Source organism: Primulina huaijiensis, chromosome 14 (genome assembly GCF_012295235.1).
Source record: "Primulina huaijiensis isolate GDHJ02 chromosome 14, ASM1229523v2, whole genome shotgun sequence".
Classification (NCBI taxonomy): Eukaryota; Viridiplantae; Streptophyta; class Magnoliopsida; order Lamiales; family Gesneriaceae; genus Primulina; species Primulina huaijiensis.
Window position 1 is genome coordinate 19,338,959 of NC_133319.1, and position 17,717 is coordinate 19,356,675.

At 34.6% G+C, this 17,717-nt stretch overlaps 4 protein-coding genes across 8 annotated transcripts; 1 reads left to right on the top strand and 3 right to left on the bottom strand.

Annotated features, from left to right (window-relative positions):
- Nucleotides 1-953: 953 nt before the first annotated feature.
- On the bottom strand, nt 954-4,023 carry LOC140956561 (uncharacterized). 5 transcript variants are annotated; one of them, XR_012171489.1, is made up of 4 exons: nt 3,819-4,023; nt 3,462-3,580; nt 3,001-3,076; nt 954-1,212 (listed from the first exon to the last, which is right to left on the bottom strand). XR_012171489.1 is itself a non-coding variant. In XM_073413348.1 (4 exons), exons 1-3 carry the CDS (start codon nt 3,959-3,961, stop codon nt 3,054-3,056), a joined length of 285 nt encoding a protein of 94 aa, XP_073269449.1. In that variant the 5' UTR covers nt 3,962-4,023; the 3' UTR covers nt 954-1,212; nt 3,005-3,053. The 5 variants fall into 5 exon arrangements, 3 of the variants coding, with proteins under 3 accessions (XP_073269449.1, XP_073269450.1, XP_073269448.1); XR_012171488.1 differs by having other exon boundaries at nt 3,005-3,076; nt 3,420-3,580; XM_073413348.1 differs by having other exon boundaries at nt 3,005-3,076.
- A 6,400-nt stretch (nt 4,024-10,423) lies between these two features.
- On the bottom strand, nt 10,424-12,265 carry LOC140957469 (uncharacterized). Its single transcript, XM_073414755.1, has one exon. The coding sequence runs from the start codon at nt 12,057-12,059 to the stop codon at nt 10,470-10,472; it is 1,590 nt and encodes a 529-aa protein (XP_073270856.1). The 5' UTR covers nt 12,060-12,265; the 3' UTR covers nt 10,424-10,469.
- A 1,200-nt stretch (nt 12,266-13,465) lies between these two features.
- LOC140957690 (LYR motif-containing protein At3g19508) lies at nt 13,466-14,209 on the top strand. Its single transcript, XM_073415033.1, has 2 exons — nt 13,466-13,803; nt 13,944-14,209. Exons 1-2 carry the CDS (start codon nt 13,594-13,596, stop codon nt 14,001-14,003), a joined length of 270 nt encoding a protein of 89 aa, XP_073271134.1. The 5' UTR covers nt 13,466-13,593; the 3' UTR covers nt 14,004-14,209.
- A 279-nt stretch (nt 14,210-14,488) lies between these two features.
- LOC140957605 (UDP glycosyltransferase 9-like) lies at nt 14,489-16,476 on the bottom strand. The gene is made up of 2 exons (XM_073414929.1): nt 15,750-16,476; nt 14,489-15,315 (listed from the first exon to the last, which is right to left on the bottom strand). The coding sequence occupies exons 1-2, from the start codon at nt 16,395-16,397 to the stop codon at nt 14,599-14,601; spliced, it is 1,365 nt and encodes a 454-aa protein (XP_073271030.1). The 5' UTR covers nt 16,398-16,476; the 3' UTR covers nt 14,489-14,598.
- Between the last annotated feature and the right edge of the window lie 1,241 nt (nt 16,477-17,717).

The following is a 17,717-nucleotide window of genomic DNA, read 5'->3' on the forward strand; positions in this document are numbered from 1 at the left end:
TTTTCTTAAAATAATTATAAATATTTTTAAAATAATTTGATAGATAATTAAATATTTATAATTAATAATTAAAATAGTAGTAATATTTTGAATATTAATTTTAATGTTAAATAAAGTTTTAGTAATAATTACAATATTATTGTATTTTCTTAAAATAATTATAAATATTTTTAAAATAATTTGATAGATAATTAAATATTTATAATTATAATTTATGTTTATTAAAATTAATTTAAATATATTTATTAGAAATATATTTGAAAATATTACGGTAATCATTAAACACAATAAATTAGAATTTAATAAATATTTATTTTCATAAGAGATAAGAGGATAAAAATGTAATTTGTGGTGTGTTGATAACTTATCCCCTTAATTTTTTAGATTAATAATCAAATAATTAATCATAAAATTAGATCTTAAACCGGGTCAAAATGATTATTAATATATCTTAAAATTTTAACCAAACATTAGATAAGTATGTGATTATTCATCTATCCTTAGTTAATCACATCAACCAAACATACTCCAGATCAATTATTTTCAAATTAATATGTGGTGAAATTGAAATAATAATGGAACATTAATGTTAAACTATCCGCATGCAATGTTGAAATTATTTTTATGGGCAAGTCTATATCACACCTAAATTAACATGCAGTCTATGTTTTGATACAAGGAGTTCAACTATCATTTAATCTAATTCAAAATAAAATACGTGAGATCGACATATTGAATATATTGTATCAAAACATAAAGGTTTGAAAATTATTTTGAATCTTTTTAGCTCTTATGATAAATACAGCAGTGACCCACGACGTCACACATGCCACCTAATCAAAATTTGGCTTATTGAACTAATAATAAGCACATAAAAATCTACGTCAGTGATTGGACCTTCATAAAAGTCTCGAAGAATGATAGTATATGTAATTGTTACAATGCGCAACAGAGAGTCCCAACTCTTCAAAATACATTAAATAGGATGCGTAACAATTAATCCAAAGAGGAAGAACGATACAACATCAAAGCACTACAAATTTAGGTTGATTGTGACAACCACAAGTATTGCAGCTAGCAAATATCCGTATTAACGGCTCAGTTCTTTATAAACATTTTCTTTATTCCTCAAGAGTTCCTGCAGGAGACACCTTTCGCCAAGATCCAATCTTTTAGTACCCACTGTTTTGATCCAACAATATGTTCAAGTGCCTGCCACAATGTAAGAATTACAATGGTTATATGAAATGTGTAAAAACTCTGTATCTCTAAATAGTTGACAAACTAGTACTCTCACTCGGTCCATTTTATAGTGTCGTATTATAGCGGTGAACTAGTCGATTTTTGTATTGTTCAGATTGTAGCATACAATTGACACAGTAGTCTCTTCAAAATGTTACACAATTTGGGCGTATTTGTAGCTAATGGAACGTTGATTTGGGTAGGAGCGGAGTTTTTAAGAACACTTAATATACTACATGTATGCTTGGTGAGTTGTAATTCACTTCATAGACCACGATCTGGAGAGCCACTAATTTAATGTTGACAATAGAACTCCCACCTAATCCAAGTAAATTTGATGGTCCTAACACATGACCAGTGACTCCATATCTTACAATGCAACTGATGTAGCAAAGAATGCATTACACATTTTGTTATGTAAAACAATCCTTTAGAAAAAACCCAACATGTATCGGTTTTCCAGATACAAAATTCAAATGAAAGGGGGGTCTATTTTCAATCTTTTGTTATCTCAAACAAGTCAGTTTTATGGATATGATGGGAGGAGGGGAAACTCGAACTTGGAAAACAAGTCTACTTCCGGTTCTAAGACAGCAATATTTGGATATCAAACCGATGTTAGCTACACCAAACTTAATTGACCTAGGGTCATGTCAACATGGCTCAATCTATTGATAGTCTGAATTCTATTCAATAGGTAGCTATTTAGCTAAGGCTCTTTTTAATATGCCACTACCTTTCTATGTTTATATCCATGTCCCTAAGAAAACAACTTAACATTATGATAGCCCTGAGCCAACTAAAACAACAATACATATATGCTCTGTTACTATGTCAAGATAAAGACTATGCCACTCACCCTTATGACAGGTGATCCTTCAATTGACAAATGTAACCAACAGGTAACAGTGGCCATCTCAATCACATATGAATATGAAATAGCAGGATTCACACTCAGACCAGCTGAATTAACTCTCTAAGAATTAATAGTTCAATGTACAGATCTATCACCTTGAGATAAAACTAGAGAATTACTTTGATTTACCCACGATTAATGGTGGTCTTCTCATTCCAGTAACGTAAAAGATAAATCTATAGTTTTTTTGTTGAACGCTTGAAAAGGAGGCACACTGGAATTTGAATTAAAGTAGCATAAACATGCAACTTTAGTGTCATCATTTGATGGCAACATAAGCAACTACTAGTGAATATGACAAAGTAGAAAGTCAACATAGTTTTCTGCCCGTGAAGATGTGCACAAATGACAAATTTAGTAAGCAGAAATAACATATAGAAGAGAGCAAAAATTATTAGAAACATGAAGAAAAATAATATACATTCCCATGCTCTCTCAAATGACAAACCTAAATTTAAAACTATAGAAATCAAAACATTAAGTACAAACTTTAATAGTGTTTAATGAACACAAAAAATGGCCAAAAAGAGCCAGTCAACTAACAGAAGCACGAGTCAGCTTAAATAAAACTTAACCAGCTGCTTCTGTTCTAAAAAGCCCTCAGTCTCCTACATTCTTTCAATATTATATGAAAGAAGAGACTGCATTCTTTCAAATATTTTATATCATTATATATTATATGAAAGAAAGAAACAATGCAAGCACGCTCAACTTCTTCTCATGTTGGCAAAATTATTGCATTTTCTACTATTTGATGAGTTCCAAATGGAACGCAAGCAAGGAAAACACAATGGGAGCACACGTCAGAAGTCAGAACAATTGTTTGAAGGGAAAAAATTAACCTACAATTCAGAGTCAGAATCCTGCCATTGCTTGTCGGGAAGCGCTGCTGACATCACCCATCTTTTCCATTCCTCCCTATCAATCCCGATAATCCCAATTTTTTTTATCAACCAATTTTCACAAAGCTAACGCATAATTTGACTACCACACCCCTTATCGGAATAAATATCAAAGTAAACCACATTTGGCAAAATCGATTATAAGATCATACTAGAAAAATAAACAAGCTTCAAATTTCCTACAGAGCATTTATCACCAGGACCATATCCTAATAACAATTGCATCAAAGTAAACCGCATTTGGCAAAATCGATTATAAAATTATATTATATTATACTAGAAAAATAAACAAGATTCAAATTTCCTACAGAGCATTTATTGCCAGGACTATATCCTAATAATAAACGCATCAGACTCACAAAGAAACTACTAGCGATCCTGACAAGTACGGCAGAAGGTACCATTGTACAGCTCACAGCACGCCCGCGCATTGGCTGCCAAGTGAGATGTCAGCCGTGCTCCGGCCATTACATTATGCAGTGGCATCAGCGATTGAGTACATCCCAGTTCCCCCAATGTCCTGCACCACATAACTTGGTGAATCTCAACAACGAATCCAATTTACCTCGAGCTGATATACACACATGGCAATTAGGTCAAGTAGCAGGATAAGAAATGGATCCCAATGAGGAAAAAAAGAATAAGAAATTGGACTAAAATCAAGGAAAGTACACAAACGCGATAATATTAGATAATTCAATTGAATTGGAATAAAAGTGATGACAATCAATCTAATTAATAAGTATCGAATTTAGGACCTAGGATTGGAAAACGAGAGGCGGCGGGGTTGGAGGTAAGGCGGGCGAACGCGCCGACCCGATGAGAGCGGCGGCGACGAGCGGAAGGCGGAAGCCCTGGCCGTGGAGATGAAAGATCTGGAAAACGAACCACGCCAAGCCATACTGCTGCTTCGTTCGGAATCCGGAGTGGCTCTGGTAGGGTTTTCACCAGGGTTTTGGAGAAGTGATACTACGCAGGAGATTGTGCAGTTGATATTTGGGCCGCATCCACGTGTAGCAGTTCAGGCCCAATCTTAGGCTAGTATTATCATGTCTCTTAGGCCCAAATAAGTCAACTAAAAACTAAGACATTTTTTTAGTTGCACATTATTAGTGCATTGATGATTTATTTTATCTCATTCATGTTTATTTGGTCATATTACATATTTATATACTAATTAACTATCTTATATCAATCAAATAATTGAATTTAAATTATAATATTATCTTTAATAAATAATATTATTAATATTTTATTAATTACTAAAAAAATAAAATGGTAATTTATCATCCTATCTCAAATTTAATCAATCAAATCAAACAAACTATATCGATGAAACCAAATAATATATTAACTATCATTTTTTATTGTTTTATTATCATATTAGATTATTTATCTTTAACTTCAAATAGTGCCTAAAGATACTGTGACATTATGTTATACAGATGGGTATTTCTGTAATGTGATATATTTCGTATCAAATATAACAAAAAATATAAATAATTATTAAGTTCTTACAATTTTCTTAATTTACAACAGTGTATTCCAAGAAATGTATTATTTGTTTTTTCATAAATATGTACGGAGTATTAAGTAGGTGTAAAATCTAGAATTATATTGACGGTCCGTGCTATATGTATTGAACCAAAAAAATATTATTTGATACAAGAGTGCTTATTTAGATAGATTATCTTTTTTTTTTTGTTTATTATTGTTGATATCGTGTTTACTTAGATATGATTATTTGGAATATCTTTTATTTTATATTATAGAGATCGTTTTGTATTTCGCTTGTTCCGATTAAACGTCCATTCTTGTAAATATTTCGATCATCTTTAACAAATAAACAAAAAATACATATTTATCTAACATAGAAATGTAAATATTGTTTTAATCAAATCTAAAACATATAAAGCATCTCTAAAAAACAAATTAAAATTATTGTTTATAATTAAATTATTGTTTATAATAAACGAACGTCTTTGGATCTGTATTTGTTTGAGCAGTTTCAACAGTTCCTCGCTTCACAGCTTCGTGCTATGTCAACTTCTTCACATATAGGTTTTTCATCCTCTGGCACTTCGGGTATATCTTCCTCCATGTGGTCTTGGATTATGGAGCATCTCATCACATGTCTCCTTATTTATCCTCTTTTGTTTCTTTGTCTCTCAATTCTTCTATTGAAATTGTGACTGCTGATGGTACACCGATGCCATTAGTAGGCGTTGGTTCTCTTGTTACGTGTTGTTTATCTTTTCTTGATGTATACTATATTCGCACTCTTACACTTAATCTTAATCTTATTTCGGTCAGTAAACTATGTGAGTCTGGATACTTAATCAACTTCTCTTCCTAAAATTGTTATGTGCAGGACCCATGATCCAAGAGGTTGATTGGGACAGGCCGTAGACATGGGGGACTTTATGTTTTGGATTATCTCAGAGTACTGTATGTTGCATTATCTAGTGTGGATCTCTTCTTTTCGCTTGAGTCATTGGTCTTCTGATTTTTATTTATGGCATAATCGTCTAGACCACGTTTCCGCATCTAATTTGCAATTTTTAGCGTTTACAAGAGCACTAGGAACTTTGAAAAGTCACAATATTTCTGATTGTAATGGTTGCAAACTGACAAAATTTTATGCTTTATCTTTTTATAAAAGTCTTTTTTTTCCTCCTACTCCTTCTGATTTGTTCATTCAGATGTGTGGGGACCATCGCCCATTCTCACGAAAGAAGGGTCAAGATATTATGTTTCTTTTATTGATGATTACACTCATTATCGTTGGGTTTATATGATGAAACATAGGCCTGATTATCTTGCTATTTTCAAATATTTTAAAGCTCTTGTGAAAAATCAACATTCAACTGTCATCAAGCGCTTTCGTTGTGATTTGGAGGATGAATATACTTCTAACGACTTCTCTCGGCTGCTTGCTTCTGATGGTACAATACGTCAAACCTCATGTAGAGAAACCTCTGAACAAAATGGTGTTGTAGAAAGGAAACATAGACATATTGTTGAAACAACTCGCTCCTTCTTACTGTCTTCTGATGTTCCTAGTGCGTTTTGGGGCAAAGAAATTCCTACTGCTATTCATGTGATCAATAGAATTTCAACTTCACACAATTCAGGTTTTTCACCTTTTGAAAAAATGTATGGTCATGCTCCTGATTTTCTTCATTATGTGTTTTTGGTTGTACCTGTTTTGTTCTCCGACCACACATCGAGCACAATAAGTTGTCTCCACGTTCTGCTTTGTGTGTTTTTCTTGGTTATAGTATTGGTAAAAAAAGATATTGTTTTGATCCAATTAGTCAAAAACTGTATGTCTCTCGTCATGTTGTGTTACTTGAACATATTTCATTCTTTTCTATACATGTTAGTTCGCATAATATGACACATACAGATCTTATTCGTATTGGCCTTTTCACCTCCGACACCGACAAAACCTTGCTCATGACCACACCCGAGACTTCTGCTCCTCCAACTCCCCCTACGACAACCCAATCATCTCATGGCATTACAGATAATCCTACACTCCGCCCGTCCACTTGTGTTCGTAAGTCTACTCAACTACATGATTTTGCTTACTCGTGTTATTCTGGCTCTTTTGATTCATTTGTTGTCTTTATTCGTCGTCTCTATGAGCCTTTATCCTATAGTAAAGCTGTTGGTAATCCACTTTGGAAGAATGCTATGGCTGAGGAACTGACTGCTCTTCATCATACTCATACGTGTGATTTGGTTCAGTTGCCACTAGGAAAGCATATCATTTGCTCTCGTTGGGTCTACAAGATCAAAACCAAATATGATGGATCTGTTGAACGATACAAAGCCTGTCTTGTTGCTAAAGGTTACTCTCAGAAGCATGGCATGGACTATGAAGAAACATTTGCCCATGTTGCTAAATTGACGACAGTTCGTACTCTAATTGATGTTGCTTTTGTTTTTCGATGAAAAATATCTCAGATAGATGTCAAGAATGCCTTCTTGAATGGTGATCTTCACGAAAAAGTTTTGATGGCTCCTCCTCCTGGTGTTGCTCCCCAACCTAGTGAAGTTTGCAGGCTTCACAAGGCTCTTTATGGTCTCAAACAAGCTCATCGTGCTTGGTTCGATAAATTTTCTATAGTGATTACTTCGCTTGGGTTTATTCTTAGTCATCATGATTCCGCATTATTTGTCAAGTGTACTCGTGCAGGTCACATACTTCTCTTTATATGTTGATGACATGATAATCATCGGTGATGATATTGATGGTATTGAGGATTTGAAGTCTGAGTTAGCTCGCTTCTTTGCTATAAAAGACTTAGGTTTGCTTTGTTACTTTTTAGGAATTGAGGTTGTCTATTCTCCAAAGGTTATTTTTTATCCCAGTCAAAGTACATAGCCGATCTGTTTGAGCGTGCACGTTATCATCTCCAGCTTGGCACCATCGCCTTACCTTTCGTTCCTTATTCTCTGCATATAACTGATATGTTTACAAGACACATCCCGCTTCGCGCTTCCGTTTTTTGTCTGACAAAATCTCAATGCTTTTAACTGTAGTATCACGAGTTTGAGGATGAGATGTTAAAATATATTATTATTAGCCCTCAGAAATAGATTATTCATTTTATTCTTTTTATAGTTTACCCTACCTATATAAACATCATTCTTTGGGTTGTTTTTACAATAATTTTTTTTTTAAATCCTACATTTACACAAAAGTAATTTAAATTATTCTCTAAGGTTAATCTCAACACATCCTCGGTACAATGTACTATACCAAGTTTATATCTAACTTTCATATTTATTTTTATATATGGTGTCAATGTAAGGTCCAAAAATACCATGATGTAATTCAACTGCATACAAATCTAGAGAAAAGATAAATTACTTAATTAAATTATTTTAATTTCATTAAATGTATGACTAAAAGCATGTTTTTATGTTTAGGTAGAAAGTTTTATCTGATTGTTGAATATAGGGCTTTTGACATTTTTCGATACTCGATCGAGAAACAAAGGCCGGTGACTGGTTAAGGAATATTTTTGTATTAAATAATTATTTTTAATTTTTAATATATGATGTAATTAATATGTGATTTTAAAAAATAGGGTTTAGAATATTTTTACACGTCGAGTTATATTTTAAATTGATAATTAATTTTTGGAAAAATTAAAGACTTTTTGAGGGATCGGGTAATATTTTTGAAAACTTATCAAAACAAATATTTTACGTATACGTTATTGGGCTTGATGAGCCTGTTATAGTAGGATTTTGGACTAAAGTCACTACTTTTAATATTTTAAAGTTTAGGCACATTATCCCATCATTCTTTTCATTATTTTCACTCAAAACCCTATGATTTCTCTCCACCTATATCACAACGGCACACACACACACAACTGCAGGTTTCTGCCACGATTTTTCAAGGGAATTCTTGAGGAAAGAAGTCCCATCCCTCTGGTGTTCGTCTCTCGTATCGTTTGTGCGAATTTTCGAGGGTTTAGACGCAAAGGCACACTATATTCCCTCGTTTTCTCATCATTCACATCAATATATGTTTATTTGCGTGTTTGTGCATGAAAAATGGCGGATCTACTGATGTATGCACATATGAATCAAATTTACATGGAAAACATCTCATTTTTCTTCTAGGTATCTCACGTTTTTGACATGTATTGAAGGGGATGCCAGGTCTCGTTGACTAAAGAGTCGTTTTACAGCAGGTTGAAGGTGTTTTAGATGCAGGGATCAAGTTTGGAACATGTAGTGTAGAGGGCCAACCGCGATCTCATGGTTTGGAGGAGCTATGGGCTCGATCAGGTTTGGTGAGGGGGCGGCTGTGCTCAGGTCTGTTCCAGGCCGTGGTTTAGGCTCTGTGGGTCTGAGTCAGGGTCTCGTGCATGGTGATGCAGCCAGAGGCTAGGTCGGTCCAAGAGGGTTTGGTCTTTGTCCTAGGTTGGTTAGTTCGGGTCTGGTCTCAATGGTTTTGGGCTAGAGTCGAAATTTAAGGCTAATGCAATGCTAGGATTTTCGGCCCATAAGTGCAGAATTTTCCAGCAAAGTTTCAGAGGTTTTCAAGGGTCTTAAGTGGTATGGTTTAGGTTTTTTAAGGTCTGGTTAGGTACTATTAAGCCATGGTTAAAGTTTGGGAAAGATTGATTGAGTTTCGGGTTAAAACCGGGACTCTGGTCCGAGTTTTAGAACGAATTATGAAACTTAGACAAATGGCTTGAGTTTATGTCTAAAGAATGATTAAGAATGTGTTTTAACGTGTTTCGGTAAGCTTGGATGGACTCGAACAGGTCCACGGGTAAAATGGTCAAGTTAAGGTTTCAGGAACAAATTAAAGTGATCATTTTACACCTGAATTATGTTAGCAGTCCTGATAGTGTCTTGATAACTGAAAGTTTATGTTTTAAAATGTTTATTTTGAATGAATATGAATTTTCATGTAAAATGTTAATGAATGTGTTGCATCCTTGGTTTGAAGAAAATGTTGCATGCATGAATTTTTATAAGTAGATGGATATAATAAAATGTTTTGAAGGAGGTGATTTGATTGTGACTAATACGAATACGAAATGATACGATGGCATGTAAGACCAATGCTCAGTTGACGGTTGAGAGTTTCGGTGATGTCCCTGTCACCTGGTACCATGGTAATACGTAAGATTGATCAATCGACAAACATCTGATACGAAAGTCATAATTAATGATCTGAATTCGTCTAAGGGGAAAACGTACATGCATTTGATGACAGGAAATGAAAATGTTTATGTTTATGAAAGATCATGAAAGTTATGTTAATTACAGTACTTTTCACGATTGCATGTTATGTATATGTATATTTTGTTATCATGGTTAAGATGTGTTGAATCTTTAGACTCACTAGGTGTGATTGATACATGTGAGCATGAGTTTGAGGAGACAGGAGGAGCAGATGACTGATCTGGCGGAGCTGGTGGAGCACGAGAACCCTAGGACCCTGTGCTATTTCCGAGGATTATGTTTAAACAGTATTTTAAGCAATTTATGATTTTTTTATGGGTCTATGGTTTGCCAAATTGTAGTGTTTTGCTCAATGCTTCTGTTTTCCTTACAATAGACTCGTAGGGTGGTTCATTTCTTTATAATTTTAACTGCAATGATTTACCCGCTAGCCGGATTTATTTTTAAAGGCATGCTTCGAAATTTTAATATGTATTGGCGTACGTATAGGCTTCGGCCGATTCATAGATTTTTTTAAAAAAAAAATCAACAGATGTTTAGAGTCGTTTCAGTCTATAATATTTTTTGTCTTAATTATGATAGTTTGACGAAAGCTTAGGATATTTATCTTAATACTTTATATTATACACGATGCATAAATTATTTACATATCAAGATAATTCTTTACTAACATAAATCTTGGACTTCTAATTCTGGCTAGGTATTATAGGCAAATCAACCTCATCAGACCACTCAATACATCTTGTCTCATAATATGAAGTCCTAACATTATTAGCCAAATATGTCACCCAAATCTTTCCACCTATCCTCCACTTCAACACACTCCCTTCGATCTCTTTGCTCATCCTCCACGCCACACTTCCACCGCACTCTGATCCGGAAACTACCAGACCGCCAGACTTGGTAAACCCTCGGCCACCTCCTGTGTACCGATTCCTAAAATCTACCTTAATTTCTCCACCATTAACAATAGGCTTCCACATGGCGACCTCAACCCCGGTGGTAGTGTCACACAAACTTGCATCAAATATTGCAACATTTCCCTCCACATCTTGGTCCCATCTCCAATTCTTGATTTTGGCTCTAGTTGTCTTCTTCTCCATGGCTTTCACCTTAAGGGACTTTGAATTTTCAAAGACACCCTTCAAGATCTTTTCGTTTTCCATCTCCCTCTCTAGGTTATCCGTGGACCGGCCCAAACTTAACCCGCCCACATAACCGGCCCCAGCTTCTGGCCCAACCCACATCCGAATCCTTGATGGGAAATACTTCTCCTCAAGTAAAACTTCATCCTTGTCTTTCTTGAACCCTAGTTTAACCACATGCAGACGTAAATTATCCACACGTGCGTTTACTTGAACATAGTTTTCATGAAACCCAACTGTATATTCCAACTGAATCACAGCCTCAAGCTGCTGATGGGCTAAAGCGTACTTTAGCAAAGATTCTGTTGCCTGAATGACAAAAGGGAAATCACTGTTTTGACCTTGAAATGACTGCTCGCATTTCATGGATTTCACCGGGGCATAACCCTTCAAAACCCATAATCCGTGAGCTTCCATGGCATAAGAAAATCCAAGATTCTTTGAGGGAATATGGGTCAAATTCTGTATTCCAGCTTCAACATCTCTTAAAATAAGCCATTTAGCTAAGATGTACCCGAAGGTGCGCATGAGACAGTGCTCTACATCTGCTCCGATTGCGATGAAGAAGCTCCGCAGCACCGGAGCGTGTTTGCACGTAAATGCGTCGATGTTCGGTGCCAGCAATGAATGGAAATAGAAGGAGCCAACTTCCGACGACGAGTCCCACGCGCAGAGCCAGAAAAGGTGCATGAGGAAGATAAGTTTGAAGAAGCTGGAGAAAGATTCCGGTGAGTAAGAGTCAAGAATCCACGACACCGGCTGCAGGTTGGGCTTCTCGAGCTGCCAACGGCGGAGGGTGCTGCTATCATGCGCGGCGGGTGAACGCGACACGATTTCTTGAAGGAGTCGAAGAACGAGCGGCAAGAAGAGCTTGCCCACATCCAAGGGACACGTGTCAGAAACCCAGATGGTGGACTCCTTTTCTTCTAAACAGGGAAACCCAACGAAGCAAATTGAGAACGTAAGGGAAACTTCAGAATTCAACCCACGAACTCTCTCAGCTCTGAGTTCAATCGATCGAGTTTCCGAGTTTTTATTTTTGGAAGACGCAAGTGGCAAAATCTGCTGTGAATTCGACAGATTCCACTCGTCCGACTCAGGAAGTTCACATATCCATGACCAGATATCCATACCTAAAAATTTCCTTGTTTCTTGTTGCAGATTCTGAGGACTTACGAATTCTTAGACAGAACCAGTGCGGAGTGAATTAAATATATTGATGCAGTTAATAAAAAAATTCTTTGAATTTGATGAAATATTATCTAAAAAACCAAAAATTTGATTTGGGTGGCGGAGAGGATGCCAAGTCCATTGAAGACAGTAGTGGTTATGAGTGAAATGTGTGTATTCATGGCATTTATTTCTTTTGTTTTCACTTTCATCCTACCTCATATTCCTTGAAGTTTTTAAGGACCAGAATTATAATATATTATTGTATATAATAGTTGAGCACTTTAAATAATCACTCGATATCTTGTCATTTTATCTCTAATAATTTGATCTTTGTAGCCGTCTCCAAAACACAAAAGCATATATAAATAATTTATTTTGAAATATTTTATAAATATAAAAATATTATGTATATATATAATAATCATGTATTATGTTACACATGTAATACGGCTAACTCGGCTATCTCGGCCGCTAGCATATATAATACTACATGCAGTTTATACAATGGTATGAAGTCCTCTTAGTAAAACTTGGTCCGGATCACGTACCTTGTCCGTGGTGTGGTAATGAAATTATTTTTTTTATTTTTTAAATTTATAAATTTTAAACTATATGAAATTAAAATTAAATAAGAGAAATAAAAATGGACACGTTAATAATTATAAACAAGTAGGTGTTTAAAAGAGTTTTAAATTAAAACGATATTAACAATAAAAAGTAATATTTTTAGTATAAAAGTAATATTTTTTCATGGATGACTCGAAAGAGATTCGATTCACTAAATTGATCAGTGAGACCGTCTCATTAAGAGTTTTTGCGTAAAAAATTATAAACTGAAAAAGGATTTTTAATTTTTGAAAAAAAAAAGAGTAAAGAAAAATAAAAGACATTGGTGTATATATATAAGCAAATTACCATTGTTGCCCACTGCTTTTTTCAACCTCCATAGATGAGATAATTGAAGAATATCTTTGTCGCTTCTTCCAAAGGAATTTTTTTTTTCCCCAAATCTTCAGTTTTGCTTTTATAAATTACAAAAACTCTTGTAACACAGTCTCACAGATCAATTTTGTGGGTCGAATATCTTATTTGAATCATCTATGAAAAAGTATTACTTTTTATACTAAGATTATTACTTTTTATTGTGAATATCGGTAGGGTTGATCCGTATCACAAATAAAGATTCGTAAGACCGTTTCACAAGAGACCTGCTATTTATAAATTATGATAAAAAGTTATTTTTAACTTCCCCACTATTTGATGATCACTCATTTTCTTAAATAAATATTTAATCAAAATTATTTTACAAATTTTCTCGATAAAACTTGGAAATCGATCCATGAGTTCTAGAAGCTCAGTGGGCCCACACCCAAGAACTCCATTTCGTTAGTTCTTCTATTTTCTCATAACTTTATATATAAAAATAATTAAAATCATCGAGGAATCACGCAGCCGAAGTACTATCCACGCACTGAAAATTCTCAATCTTTAAATGGTCATCAGCGAAATGTCGAAAGCTTTAAGAGCCTACAGTGAAGTGCTGAGGCTCGTTCGACGCCTCCCACAAGATACGAGGGGTTATTACGCTAAGTACGCTCGCGAGAACTTCGTCAACTACAGAGAAGTCGACCCAAAAGACGAGGCTTTCCTTCACGAACTCCTCAACAGAACTTATAAACATTCTTTATGGGTTCTGAACAAGGTAAGTTAATCGCGCGCGCACGTGTGTTAATAATGAATAGATTTGAACCTTGTTTATGAATCTTTCGCACAAATTCCACACTAGATTCGTTGATTTGATCCTAATCGTGAACCTGTTGTTTGGGTTTTCATGTGATGCAGTACTCGGTGAATGAATCTGCTGCGAATAAGCTGAAAGAGATCTGCTCTGCAGCCGCTTGAGTGTATTAGATCTCCTCAGTGCTCACCAAATGTTTGTTTTTATTTCCCTGTGGATTTTGTTTGTTGTCTGATTTATATAATAAATAATAGATACAATACAATTTTTGGGCTTGGATATTTTGCAGTATTTTGTTATTGCCTTTTGATCCAGTCAAATAATAAGCCCAAATTCTTTTTTCTTTGGAAAGAAGGATTTGTTTTTTAGATTTTATAAATAATTATTCACAATTGCTTGTGAAATCAATATGAGATTGTATCCTTACCGGTTGTATCCTAGTGTTGTTGACTAAATATGGTTTTCATTCAAATATCATTATTTCAACATTGTTACTTACAATGTTTTTATTTGAAATATGTTTTATTTATACGGGGTTGTCGGTGTACAACAATCGTTCTTATTAGGAGAAGAATCGAGATGTAACATTTTAGTTACTTTACAGTTTAAATAAGTAGAGCTGATATCATTACCAATTACTTTTTTTACAAAATTTAAATAAATTTAAAATTTCAACGTCCTTATATCAAGCAATAGATTAAAAGATTATTTAAGAAATCAAAATCCTTCTTAATTTAACAAAAACAACAAACTAGTTGGTTAGCCATCCAAAATTAGTGAAACAAAGTCATTAACATTCTTAGCAGAACTCCCACCTTTCCCAACAGCTTCTTCAACCAATTCCTTCCACTTACAAGCGTTTCTTTTAAGCTCCATCCCTTTGTCTCCATGCACAACTTCTGCCACAACCTTGGCAACCTCTTCTCTCTTAATGTCGCCTGGGATCCGAACGCCTACGTTCCAAACATCCTCAATAAACTTCGCATTCGTCTGCTGATCACCCCACTGTGCCATTCCCATCATCGGCACACCGCAACTCAATGCCTCGAGAAAAGAATTCCACCCACAGTGTGTCATAAAACACGAGACAGCGGGATGAGCCAGGATCCGAGGCTGTGGGCACCATTTTACAATCAAACCTCGATCCCGGACATTAGAAATGAAATCGGGAGGGAGCTTACTCTCTTCTGACGATCTTACTACCCACAAGAAATCACAATTGCTCATTATTAGGCCCAATGCAAGCTCCTCCATTTGTTCTTTTGGAAGCGCAGCAACACTTCCAAACGACACATAAAGGACTGAGTTTGCTTCTTTCAAGTCTAGCCATTCTATGCAGGCTTCTTCATCAGTTGGCTCAAAGATACTAATCATATGATCATTCTTCTGGTCGGAGATCACCTCGTTTGTCTGTAATAACGAGATCGTAGGGCCAATCGTCTTTATTGGCCATCTTCTAGACATCCACTCGATTACCTATATGTAAATCAAAGAATTAAGTCATGAACAGTTCCAAGATATGGAACCAAACTTTTTTTCTCCTCTCAAAATCCCATCTCATGTCAAACTTGAAAATGAAATTTTATGTAACTTGTGTAAATTTTAATTTGATGAGATAGAAATATTTTCAAAGTTTTTATCAATGTTTAACACTACTTCCAGCATAAATTAAGTAATTTTGATTTTTCGGAGCAAAGTAACTCAAAAGCCTCTGCATTAAACAACTACTATTAATTAAGGTAAGTTCATGTGTATCTGAACTGAAAGAGAGTTGGATGTTTACGGAATTAATGAACTAGTTTAATTCATTTTATATAGCATAATCAAATGCATATAAAAAATTCTAATATTAATCACAACGATGATGAATAAATTAATGATTTCTGCATGTCAAAAAATCTGAAACTTACCTCATATTCAAGCTTGTCAAATGTGTTGAAAAATATCCAATCCACTTCCTCAAGATTAGAGAACTGACCAGTAATAAAGTTCATTATAGCGTTATTAGGATCCATAACCTTCGGGAAGACGGGCAACTCTCCGGTGTCGAGACGTGGCAATGCAGGCATGGACACGACGCGATCTGCATCAGGAAACTTCAACAACCCATTTTTCAAATGATAGTACACGGCACAAACAGAGCAAGATTGAGTGAAAAACGACGCCGCTAGCAAGCCACGTCCTCGAGCGATGTCCAGAACCCATGGCAAACAAGAATCATATATGATGGCTCTAGCGACAGAACCAGATTCAATCTGTTCGTCAAGAAAATTAGCCAAATTCTGCGAGACACATCGCTTGAAACGAGCGAGCATCTCTTCCGTGGTCTCCTTTCGATCCTTATCATCCTCGGAGCCGTCGGATATAGCTTGAATGTTGATTGAGCTGATGTTTAAGGAACTTTTGGCTGATTTGGTTAAATGTGAGGTGGTTAGAATGGTGATATTCAGACCCTTCGAGGCTAAGAATTTGGAGAAGGCGAGGGAGGGACTTATGTGACCTTGTGCAGGGAAAGGGAGGACTAGAAGATTAAGGTTTCTTCTTCCATCCGCTGCCATTTTTTTAATGTCTGTAGCTTCTTGGCTCTTTGCTGTCTCAGTACGTCTACTTCATCAAGAAACACCGGAAGTAACAAGAAGTTTTTTTTTCCGCATTACATGCTAATTTAAACTCGTATGTTATTATATTATAATAATCGATTTATTTAATTAATTTAATTTCCTGAATAAGCATTGAATGGCCCCTTAATATGAAACAGCCAAATACTGTTGACTTTTTTTTTTTCTTTTTCTTTTTCTTTTTTATTTCAGGAATTCGATGCCGTGGGGTTTTCTTTTTTCTTTTAAATTGTTACTGCAAAACATGTAGGTTTTGTTTGTCATGAGATGTTATACCGAGTATATTATATAGATTAGAGGTGTAAAAAATTATCAACTCGAGCTGATCCGAAAAATATTTGGTTAGGATTTGGGGTTTTTGGGTTCAAGTAAGTTCGATTAGACCTGAAATCTGATTCAAAACATTTTTTGGGTTTGGTTGGGTTAAACCCGAGTTGACCTGATTAAGAATCAGGTCACTCGTCAATCCGAACCAACCCGACCTATTTTTATTCAAGGCTAAAATTATCAATGGTTATCTATTTATTTTCTTTTTACGGTTATTTGTTTCATTAGTAAATTTTTTAGAAATTAATGAGGTGATGTTGTGTGATTTAACTAAAAATATTATGAATTTATTTATAAATGAGGATGGACCAAGTAATAATGCAATATTGATGTTTTTAACGTTACTAGTTTGCCATTGATATTTGATATTGAAAAGTAAGTTCAATTTTGTTAATTAAGGATTTTTAAAAGCTTTCATTTTTATTTTTTTTTCATAAGTTGTTTCAAAGTTTGACTCATACGAAAAGGCGCAAAAAGTTGGAAAATTAAAGCTTGAAGTTTCAAAATTAATTCGTGATCTTTGAAGATTTTTTTTATTCTTTTATTTTCATATGATGTTTTAAGATTTTCTAAACAATTGTTTCTTTTGTTGATTAATTAAGGCTTCGTCGATCCATCCCGTGCATGCAAATAGACACATGTCAATATCCTATTCTGATTCAAAATTCAATATCGACACATGTCAAGATCCTAGTTCACGTAGATAATACAAACAAATAATACAAATAATTAATTAATAGTCTAGACAATTATTATTAAACTCTAATATTTAGTTATTTAAATCCGTTAAACATAATTATCATATTTAGGCTAAGCTTTGTTATCACGTGTTTGAATTAAAATATTGTTTTTGTTATGTGTTGAATTTGTTTATTTTTATTCAATTATTTTGTTAAAAATAAAAAAAAATGTATTAATGTTTTATTAAAAAAT

Excerpts from the sequence above, each read along its gene's own strand:
- LOC140956561 (XM_073413347.1), bottom strand. The coding sequence starts at position 3,961 with ATGGCTTGGCGTGGTTCGTTTTCCAGATCTTTCATCTCCACGGCCAGG. Across the intron at positions 3,581-3,818 it reads CTCTCGTTTTCCAATCCTAG|GACATTGGGGGAACTGGGAT; the intron begins GTCCTAAATTCG and ends TATGTGGTGCAG.
- LOC140957469 (XM_073414755.1), bottom strand. The coding sequence starts at position 12,059 with ATGGATATCTGGTCATGGATATGTGAACTTCCTGAGTCGGACGAGTGG.
- LOC140957690 (XM_073415033.1), top strand. The coding sequence starts at position 13,594 with ATGGTCATCAGCGAAATGTCGAAAGCTTTAAGAGCCTACAGTGAAGTG. Across the intron at positions 13,804-13,943 it reads CTTTATGGGTTCTGAACAAG|TACTCGGTGAATGAATCTGC; the intron begins GTAAGTTAATCG and ends CATGTGATGCAG.
- LOC140957605 (XM_073414929.1), bottom strand. The coding sequence starts at position 16,397 with ATGGCAGCGGATGGAAGAAGAAACCTTAATCTTCTAGTCCTCCCTTTC. Across the intron at positions 15,316-15,749 it reads TTGACAAGCTTGAATATGAG|GTAATCGAGTGGATGTCTAG; the intron begins GTAAGTTTCAGA and ends ATTTACATATAG.